At 39.6% G+C, this 11,058-nt stretch overlaps 1 protein-coding gene across 1 annotated transcript; it reads right to left on the bottom strand.

The window, feature by feature from the left end:
• On the bottom strand, positions 1–9,525 carry LOC146479765 (uncharacterized). The gene is made up of 3 exons (XM_085110564.1): positions 8,402–9,525; positions 3,764–4,283; positions 1–1,180 (listed from the first exon to the last, which is right to left on the bottom strand). Exons 1-3 carry the CDS (start codon positions 9,508–9,510, stop codon positions 887–889), a joined length of 1,923 nt encoding a protein of 640 aa, XP_084966690.1. The 5' UTR covers positions 9,511–9,525; the 3' UTR covers positions 1–886.
• Positions 9,526–11,058: the final 1,533 nt, after the last annotated feature.

The raw sequence follows: 11,058 nt of genomic DNA, 5'->3' as shown, positions 1-11,058 counted from the left end.
AAAAAGAAAAGGTAAAGAAAAGGTGTGTAGCTCAACAAAGAGTCAATTTAACTTAGAAAGAAGGAATTTTATAAGTCTTTTAAAAGTTGATATTCTTTCTTCCTTTGCTCCTAACATTAGTGACATTTTACAACTGGAAATCGAGTCAATTCCATCGTACCCCGCTATTGCAGACTCTCGTTGTAATGGACACCAAACGACGGTCCAAAGGGTGTCCGCTATAACGAGAGTTATAGTGTACGGTGTAAATCTTGATTTACTAAAAAAAATGTGTGCACAGTGATTGGTTAATGGTGACTTAAGGTCAAAATGGGAATTGGGTGATGATGATGACTACGCATCAGGCGTGCTCACACTGTCAGCAACCTTTCTTGCATTCTACCTAAAGATCGATAGAGTCGAGAGTTCATTTTCAACCAACCGTCACATATCTGAATTGATATATCGATCGGAACATCACGCTAACCTTGAGATCGACTTGTCGCCGAGGAAAACTTCGATCGCTCCGTCATTAAAAAGCGAACTCTTGTGATAAAAAAACTTTTCCAGTGTTACCAAAAAATTCCTTGCCATTTCTTCCCACCATTCTGACAGAGGAATACGCCTGAGAATTGCCATTTCATTCAAATCTCAGTTTGGAACAAAGCATCGCTCCTTCGGACGCAATGTTTGTTTACAATTGTTTTGTCGTTAAGTAAGTAAGTAACTAAGTAAGTATTAAGTAAGACCTTCATTGGGTAGAGACAAGTGGTTATAGCTACAATGTCCTGGAAATTTTAAAATGTCCTAGACTAACATCATTACTAAGAAAAATACTATTCGTGCTTTGTTGGCGTTAAACTGCGGAAAGTCTTGAGAAACTTAGTTTATCTAGTTTGCTCAGGTTTCACCACATTCCTTTTTTACTGTGTTCATAATGATAAACATACGGAGTTCGTTTTCGCTCTATTTCCAGACCACCCTTGGCAGCGCTGTCGATTATATCGTAGTCCTCGCCTCCCCAAGTGTCCTTATTGATAAACTCCTTGGAAAATCCTCCGAACTTTTGCCAATCTTGTTTGTACATTGCTACTGTGCCGTAGCTGTAATGATACCACCTACCCATGGGTAAAGTGCTGCTCCCGCCACAATAGAGGAAAATGATTTGGGGGCCGTACACCGTCTTGCCTTTTGAACAGTGCTGGAACGAAATTGAAATTAAAAAAAATTCAATTTTCAACATTTGAGCAACGCCATATTCTCTAACTGTAAGTAACGCTATGGGATATCTTTGCTTTTCAAAGGGAGGAAGTTGGGCATAAAGTCGAAGAGACTCAACGACAAGTTTAAAATTGAATACAAAAAGAAAGATGTTGAAGTAAAGACAAGTGTTGGGAATGGCAAAAGATAGAGAATATATGGATAGCAAAGCCCAAGAAGTCGAGGAAGCTGCGAAACGGAATGAGTTGGCAGGGGCGGATCCAGGTTTGATTGGTAGGGAGGGGGGGGGGGGGTCCAAACTTTGATTCAAAAACACTGTTGAAACTTAATTGAGGCAAATTGCTAATCCCCCACATCTCCGAGTCCTCCCCGCCCCGTTACACGTTATAATCAACCCTTACCGTGTACATGAATTCTACTTGTAAAGGATGCATCCTTGGAACATCCTGCTTTTGTGCTTGGTAACAAAGGCTGTACAAATGTCGTCAATATCAGAAAGCAGAAAGGAGCACACGTTTCTGTGAACGCCGGTCTAGCAATACTGCTTTGCGAGCAGACCACTAGAGGGTGCCCCCCAAAAATTACATTTTTGAATATACCTGGAATTTAGTTTAATGGGAAAATGATTCTTTAAAAAAGTCAACCAATTTGAAAAGTGAAATGCTATCCTGTCGATGCAAAAATGTAAGTGTCATACAAGTAGTAAAAAAACCACGGGTCTAGTAAGGGGTCCGCCCCCCTCCCCACCCCCCCTCCCCCCCCCCCCCCCCTAGATCCGGCACTAGTTGGGGACAGTGCATAGTATTACGAAAGAATTGTGTAGGAGGAAAACGTATTGCTTTGTGGCGTTGTCGTTACCGTCGTCGTCGCCAAGGCTTAAGTTTCCGTATCAGTGCCTGGATGCCTAAAGCAACCCTGGTAGCTGCTGCGACAGAACTGGGTGGGTTATACACAACGATCTGTAGAACTAAGAACATACCGAGTGACAGGTATAAAAGACTAGTTCTGAAGATTCCAAGGAAGGCTGACGAAACGGAGTGTGGCAATTGGAGAGGAATCACATTATTGTGGATACCAAGGAAAGTGCATAGCAATATCATAACTCAAAGAATCCGCACATTGTGTACCAGAAAGGCGTGCATGACTATGTAACTATGCCCAGAAGGACATAGTAATAAGACTTAGTAAAGCTAATATAGAGCAGTTTTTTCCTCTACTTCATAAAGTCGAAACTCTACCTGTAATATGTTAATGTATTGTCTGTTTTTGTGTGCCTAGTTGAGAACTGAAAAGTCAACAAGAACTGGAGAGAATAGGATGTTGGACACATTTCAGAAGAGATGTCTGTCAAACCACGAATTATACAGAAGCACCGGACTTACTCCAGTCAGTAAGGAAGTCAGATCAACAAGATGGAGGCGGATCGATAGGGAACTTTTGGACGATGCAACCTCTTATAGCCTTCCTCGCAGACTCTCTTTAGGCTCGTCACACAATCTTCTCACCAACGAACATTCGATGGGAGGAAAGATTAAGTGACGAGCCAAAACAGCGTCTGCGAGGGGCTAACCGAATAAGGACCCCAGAAAGGAATAAATGGCTTTCAGAGAAATGTGGGAAGATCCAAGACAACCTGGCCCCAGTTGTTCAAAGGTCGGATAACTTTATCCGCTGGATAAGACACTATTCAGGGTCTAAAATATACTTCACGTTAAACGTTGTCCAAGGCTTTGGTACACTACCAAACTTAACTGTGGTTGGAGTATGCATATTCGCTTGTACAAGAGGAAATACTGAAATCTTTGCACAGATTGAAACTGTCGGATAGTGACTTATCCACAGGATAAAGTTATCCGGCCTTTGAACAACTGGAGCCTGGCGTACAATGGCTGAGAAAGAAAAGGTGCGAAGATTTGGGGTGGAAGAGTTGGAAGGGAAGCCTACAAAGTGATAGCCAACGGGAGGGATGGAAACGACTCGCTGAATTCCTGTGCACCATTCAGGCCATTAGTTAATCCCTGGATTATCGTTAGTAACAGATATCTTATAGATATCTCTCGATTAGGTTCAGTTTATCTTCAGGTAGCGCTAATCGGCTTTCCAGGAACCGTGGTCAAAAAGGCGCCAAAATTGAACAAAAAGTAATCACAGCCAGTAGAAGAACAGACAAAAATCTAAAAGCGTGGAGGTTACGTTCAAAAAGTTAAAATTCTTCCATTAAAAACAGGATTATTCAAAACCATAAATACATGCTTTTCAAAACCTGCTCGCTGTGGTATCATCAAATTTGGTAAACATTCACCTGTCCCATCATATGCACCAAATCTTTCTCATATATATTTGAGGAAAATGCGTGAAAGTTTGCTTATTGGAAACGAAAAGAGTGTATACAGAAAGAGTCCGGATCCTCGCTCACTCCCCACCCCTTCTCCCTGCCTCCCCTCCCCGGAAAGACCTTCCAGGATCTCTGCATGGTAAACAAGTTTCCGTGACCAGTCTGATTCATCTATTTATCAAGAAACGTTTTCCCACATGCTCAACCTCCCCCTATCCTAACACCTACCTTGCGTATATCGTTAATAAACTGACTTCCAATGTCGAGATGCAGATCCATGGTTACAACAATGGCGTTAGGATTCTTTATCGATTCTATGGCTTCACTGAACGAAACTGTACGAGAATACTTCCCAGGCTTTGTGATATAATGGTAATTTTTAAGGCTGCTTCTTTGGAATGCCTGCTCTAAATCGATATCTGGGCTGTCAAAATCGTAGATAACCGCGTGCACATGCTCATCTTGCGTTTCCTCGACGATTTTCTCTACATTTTTGATAAAATGGTGAACCCATCGACCCAGGTTCTTGGCCGTTAGGATCAGATAGACATCCGCTGTCCTGTTCCATTGCAGGCCTTTGGGATAACACAGTGGAACGTTCTTGCCATTTGGTTGAAATACATATTCCGCTAAGATGTATCTCTTGCCATCAGTGCGATCTTTAATAATAAGTTCAAGAAGGTATCTTAATCCTTTCTGAGGATCTTCTTTCTTCTCGACGCGCTGTATGGACTGGAATTTGTATTTCCTGCGAAGAAATGATTTATTTTTGTTAATTGTTTCGCTCTGACATTATTATTACATAATTCGCTTTGTTCTCTTTTAAGTTTTTTTAGCTGCTGTAACTGCTTTATTCTTCCTTCAATACTGATCCATATATTATTGCTAATTCTTGGAAATTTAATCTGTATAAAAACGATAACAGTTCACGCCTGTACAGAAATTCAGTTTTTCTGGTTCTAAATACCCGCCCCTCACTTAAAACTGTTGATGACGAGTTTCTTCCATAGGTCGCACTCTTCCATAAGCATCGGTAGTGCTGATCACTTCTGATCAAAATGTTTGCGTTGAGCAGTATTATATAGTAGATGTTTTGGAATCTCTTTAAAATCAGCAGCACCACGAACAACCAGGGAGCCGGAAAACTGTTGTGGACAATGTGAAATCAGAAACGACGGATTCTGTGGCATATCATGCTGATTTCCCCGATTGCGCATCAGCTTTTCAGCGTGAAAGCGACAGTATGTTGAGATCTGTAATATTGAAATGATGTGGTTAGGTCTCATTTTCAGCTGAATAACCGCAGTTCGATTTGGAAAACGACAACTAGGCCTGACGATTATTTCGTCTGCTATAGAAAGCCGAATGCACCGCCATGTATTTTATCTTTGAATTCCTATTTCGATCGCTCTCGCGTCAAGATGAAGTAGACATGTGAACAAGGACATGACTCGTTGCATCCAATGGAGTTTCGTTTTGTAAGTTACTGAATTTTTGCGCTTTGCGGGAATCAATTTTCGAAAATTTTGATTTCATGACCACATACGCTGCCGGGAAAAAATTTTCATTATCTTGAGGAAGTCCTACCCGAGAGATGGGATTGGAAAGTTCAAAGACGCCAAACGTCGCCTCGTTTTTATGCGGTCATATTTACGATAAATCAAGCCTGGAGTCCTAAAGTGATACATTTACTAACAAACTAACAAAGAATGTTTTATACTAATATTGCATAAAAATGTAAACTTAACGACAATACACTTCAGCCTTTTTCGCAAAGCAAGGTTGCGTTCGATTGACCGTATTCCGGAATAAGAATAAGCGGAATAGCTGTTAGATTTCTCTTTATAAGAAAATTGGGGAAGATATTTCTGCAAACTTTCGTTCACATGATCATGTAAGAGCGATTTTGTACCCCACTAACTCCAAAAACCTTTTATGAGAGATTTCTTGTCATCCCATTGTATGTATTCCTATTCCGGAATAAAGTCAATCGAACGCACCCTAAATTCGAAAAACAATGACTCTCAAAATCTCGTTGCCGTGGAAACATCGAGTTACATGAACAATCAGATGTCATACAACATTGGTGCCAGATAAATTTACGGAAAAGAAACAAAAATTTGGTGGTGTTCGCTTAAATATCAAAAACGGTTCGAAGTGAGGATGGGCGGGGTTAATATTAATGGTAAATTATTCGAATCGCTTTCAGGGAAAAAAGCCTTCGAGGACAAATTGAAATTTACGTGATTTATCGTGACATCTCCGCCATTAATAGAAGAGAGAGCAGAACATCTGCTTTTGTCTTGCACAAACTAAATTGCATTTTAATATTCTAAACAAGTGGTAAACAACACGCTCTGCTTGGCTCTTTGTTTCGTGACTAAGCTTTAATCCATTCATTCTGCTTGGGCGTAACTATATATACTTACTTCCCTTAATGTTTTAGATCATTGAGAGATAAATTTCCTAGCTATAGTTTGAACAAAACAGAGAAGTTGTCACCTTAGGGTTAGGTTCAGGGTTAGCGTTAAGTGTTGTCTTGGCGGCAGCTAATCAGTTAGGCCTGACGCGACCACAAGCATTGTCTTCTTTAAGCTAAATTGAAAATTTGCATTGTAAATATTATTTAGCAGTTAGACTATTCTCTTAAAATATTTTATCCTGATGATGGACGCCATGCAATTCCGATACGGCTCTATTTTACTTTTTTTAGAATTTACTGCTGGAGAAATTTTTTGTCAACTAAATGCCCCATGAATATTGGGTATTTAAAAGGAAACTGCACTCACTTTTAATTATCATTCCTATTGTTTTTCATGTAAAAATTGTAGTATATTTCTATTATTGCACTGTTATTATTCTTTACTTTTTTGCTCTAGTTAGTTGCACGTGGCAGTGACCGAAAGCCTAAGCTCGTTTGGTCACTGCGCACATTTTACTTTTCACAGTTATGTAATTTAATGCTGTCTTTATGTTATTTTTCTTATATATTATAATTTCCTTTTGTTGTAAACCATTGAAATAGTGCATAATAATGAAAACCTTAAACCTTAAAACCTTAACAAGACTAAATAAATACGAATTTTTGTCATTAATTTCATGAAGCGCTGGTGTCCTGATTATAAGACGTGATAAATAAGCGAAAAAAGCAAAATAAATGTATTCTGGTTAACATTTAAGAATAAAATTAAGTGTGAAAACACAACGATTCGATGTCGCCAGGACATCATTTTCATTTTTGTCACTTGAAAATGATGTCATGGCGACATCGAAACGTTGTGTTTCCTAGGTAATTTTTATCCTTAAAAGTCTATCTAAATATAATCTAGTTCGAGTATTCTGGTAATTCCAGTCAAACAATGACACGGGTTTTCAACTACTATAAGAGCCTGTTTAAACCTTCTAGGAGAGCTAACTTTTTGTTTGTTTAAGCCACGTAAATGCTCAAGGTAGGGTTATCCTCCTAGAAGAGTCAACTTTAGGGCGATCAGATTTACTGTTACATTCCCGTCAACTATAAACATGGCTTCGCACGGTTATAAACCTGGAGAATTATTTCGGAGAAGTATGTTGACAAGAGCGGTGAATCCAAGCTGGAGCGAGGGCAACAGCTTGGCAGCTGGAATAAAACATTCTCGTGATCATGATGTGATTGTTCAATGAATGGGCGAAATTCTTGACCAAAACGAAGGCTCGAGAGACGAAGCCGTACTTTCGAAGCGATTGCTTAAGGTTTCCGCGGCTTTGTTGGCAGACATAGTCCTAGGGATAACCCTACACATGTAAAGGAGGGCTATCTTATGACCCGTCAACAAGGGTAACCCTTCTAGAAGGGTAGAGTCCTTCCATGTAAACAGGCCCTAAAACTTTACTCTACAATCAGTGTTCACAGTGCTTACTGCCAATAACCAGCAGCCAGTCAGCTCTGTTGTTAACGAAGTTGAATGTTGAGCTTCCATCATTTCTTGCATTGTTTAGTTCACTCTTTCTTTCGAATTTTGTTTTCGATTTTGTTCGTGTGAAACTATGACATCTTTTGTTTAAGCAGGTCCTCAGAAATTAACTGACAACTGTCTTTTAGTAATTTCATAACAGGATTTCTGTAAGTTCCCAGTGTTAGACAGTCAAAAGGAATCATTTTTAGTAGAACGCTTTTTAGTAGTTTCAATTAATGGGTTTACGTTTAAAGGTATTTCTCGGTACCGTTATAGTGTGTTCTTTGTTTAAGGTCATTCAAGTTTTATTCAAGTTTGAGCCTGCAGAGGCATTTCCTTAGTTTTTGAGTAGTCCTGTCTTCTTAAGGGTTTGTCGAGTTTAGGTGTGGTATTTTTAAGTAGGCATGCTTGAGGATTTAAGCTGACCTTGGATTTTATTGGCCCTGTGATTCTTGTTTGGGTTTATTGTCTAACTTTGTACTTTTGTTATGGGGTTTACATCGGCGGTCCTCCACTTGTTATTGTCGAGCATGTAGGTATGTTTTCGCACATTGAGTTAAGCAGTGGAGTGTGAAGCTAGAGCTCCCTTGGTCAGCAAACCCAAACATGTCTACAATTATAGTTTATATTGAGATTCGCAAATAACCGACGTTGGTCAGTCAGTTGTAAGTGAGAGCTGTGCTAAGGAATAAAGATTTGTCTTTAGGAAGACTCCCAGTACCTCTGTTACAGTCGCAAGCGGGTTGCTGCTCTACATCAGTGAGGCTTGATAGCTCAGTGTTACTGTCTGTCTCATTTTAGATGAAAATATACGCCAAGCCGTGAACAGCTGGTGAATGCGGTTAGATTCAGTTTGCATGCTAATAAAATAAAACCAGAGTTTAAGTTCCTCTGTACTTCATTGCGATTTATATAAAACGTAAAAACTTACCCAGAATAGGCTTTCTCAAGGGCATCCAAATATTTGTAAACAGCGGACCAGGCTTCTTCCTCGTCTAAAGGATAGTCGGCAGAAAAATGCGTGGCTTTTTTATTTCGTACAATACCGTCCACATTAGGAAGCGGAAAGCTGTACGTTTTATGAGCATGGTGATTTACTCCGTCATACCGCTCAAAGCCTTTCAAATTCGTGGGGTCGAGAAGATAACTGGGTCTGTATTCGCAGAATTGTAACGCCTTGTTTACCGCTGTGTGCTCTAAGTAAGGTATCGTCTCCCGCCTCATGTTTTTATTCTTGTAACGTTTCTGATGTGGTTTTGTTTCACATGACAGTGCATTTGGCAATTCATCATCAAACATCTTGTACGTCCCTCTTTCAATGTCATTTGTGAACGGTAATAAAGAAGCACCATCGATAATTTTGAACTTAGATTCTTGGGGTCCTCTCCAAGCAACCTGAAGAAAGTTTTCAGATTTGCCGTGAGTACCTGAGGTGTATAATATCTCTATGTAATGTTTCCTTTTGGCTTTCAAATGAATTCCAGACGAAATCTTTGTTTCAGGAGCAAAATTCCATTTTGTGGTGTATTGTACGTCGTATGGCTTTATAGTGGCGATCTGTGCTGCCGCTCTCCAGTTCTTGCTCAAGCTAAGCCAAATTTCAGCAAATCCATTCGATGACAAAGAAAATTGATATTCTCCAGTTGAATTTGGAAGCACGAAACCAAATAATCGATGGCCATCAGTGCCTGCATCTTTTAGCGCTGTAATTTCCGTTCGAGGTATTACTTGTCGCTGATCTGGGGCGTTCGGGAAAACTGGGAAAATACAAAGCGTTTCAATGGTCTTGACGCAGTTGTTTTCCCATACATGTTGATTCAATCCTCTTGAAAAATCATTTTCGCTCTCCTTGAATCCAAGATAACCCAGCAGCTTTTGAAATGAAAGTCGCTCAGACCACGAGGAAATTATGGAGGTCTTGAATTCTTTCGGCTTTGTAAAGCATCTACGATTAAATAAACAAAGGTTCGTCACAATTACAAAACCCCAAACTAGAAGCGAGCCAACAGCGACTGCAGACTTTATCGCTCGTAGTCTCATAGCAAAAGCTCAAGCTAAATTGCCAAAAACTAAAACACAAATTCTAATTAGGCCATTAGAAGCACAGGGTTTCACCTGCCAAATGCTGACGTATTACAATATGAATGAAAATAGACGGTCTAAAAAAAAAATGCAAATTTCCGGTTCCCAGGGAATAAGTCAGATAAACATGTTCTCTGGATTAACTCTGGAAGCAACCGCTGCGTTGGAGTGGACTGAACAAACGAGTCGTTTAGCGGTCCTTTGCTGACGCGCCTACAAGATTTTCGATTAAAACGACGAAATTTGGCCGGTGCTCTTCAGCTGTTCTCCTTTAGAGTTTATTGTGCTTTGCGTTTTATTGAGAGAATTGAGATGAATCGCGTAGAGTAAGTCACTTGACAATGAACACACCCTTGTTAGCGGAATTCCTGGAACTGTCTAGATTTCCTTTCTAAATATTTTTTACAAGTTATACAGACGAAAAAAGACTAGTTGATATCTCTCATTGTAAAAGTTTGTTGTAGACTTAATTTTAGTTATGCTGATCAAACGTTATTTTCTTCTGGTACGAACTCAGTGTGAAGCAAAAGTCGACCCGTTGTTTTGAATATTTATTATTGGTCAGTTCACAAATAATAACTGATTGCTTTTGTTTTTAATTGATATCTCTCATTGTGTACCAATAGGTTTTCGATGACTTAATTTTAGTTATGTTGATCAAACGTTATTTTCTCCTGGTACAAATTCAGAATGAAGGAAAAGTCGATCTGTTTTGAACAATTGGCCGGTCAACGCGTGTTTCATTAACTGGCTTGGACCTTCAGTTAGACCTCTTGTCCGAAATTGCCGGGAAATAATTCTTTTACCCACTTTTGATAGTTTTGGTGTAATTCCGCCGTGTTTCAAACCCAATTTGAAACCAGTTGATTTTTACCTTAAATTACTTTTACCTTCTATAACTGAGTTAATTAACTGGTGCTCACTGAATATGTTTTAAATTCAAAGGTGATCGGTTGAACGGTAACACCTATTGTACCAGATCTGTTGTACCAACAAGTGCAGCGTTTTTAATAAAGGTTCGTTCTTGTAAGCACTTTCCACTGTAACTATGGAAATAGGCGTGTGCTATAAAAGTCCATCCCTTCCAGTGTTGGATAGAAACGATTTGTTGACGGCTAAGTGGCCGGTTCCTTTGCAATGACTTTTTCGTTTATATTGCTCTCGTTGTGATATTTGGTATTTTGGTGGAGCACTTCAGTAGTGTTAGTGGAGGTTTGTGAATGAATGTCAATATATGAAACATATATATTTGAACTGCGGGCGAAAGAATGATTGATTTGGCCAAGCTTGCTTGCAGTGCCACAGGCGCCCCAAGCTCACGTTTAGAGAAAGCGAAAAATTAATTATCTATATATTCATATCATCAGGAGTATCATGATCGGTGAGCGCTAGTACCCAGATTCTTCTTACACACGCGCGAACTTAAATTTTAGTGGCGAATTTAGTTGTCTTCGCTCTGTTCAAGAGATTTGGATAAGAATAGCAGTGTTTATACGTCTTACTGTA

The sequence above is a fragment of the Pavona decussata genome, unplaced genomic scaffold, assembly GCF_977016875.1.
Source record: "Pavona decussata unplaced genomic scaffold, jaPavDecu1.1 SCAFFOLD_58, whole genome shotgun sequence".
NCBI classification, from domain to species: Eukaryota; Metazoa; Cnidaria; class Anthozoa; order Scleractinia; family Agariciidae; genus Pavona; species Pavona decussata.
This window is presented reverse-complemented; position numbering and strand designations above follow the sequence as displayed.

Excerpts from the sequence above, each read along its gene's own strand:
- LOC146479765 (XM_085110564.1), bottom strand. The coding sequence starts at position 9,510 with ATGAGACTACGAGCGATAAAGTCTGCAGTCGCTGTTGGCTCGCTTCTA. Across the intron at positions 4,284-8,401 it reads CTTGAGAAAGCCTATTCTGG|GAAATACAAATTCCAGTCCA; the intron begins GTAAGTTTTTAC and ends ATTTCTTCGCAG. Across the intron at positions 1,181-3,763 it reads TTATTAACGATATACGCAAG|CACTGTTCAAAAGGCAAGAC; the intron begins GTAGGTGTTAGG and ends ATTTCGTTCCAG.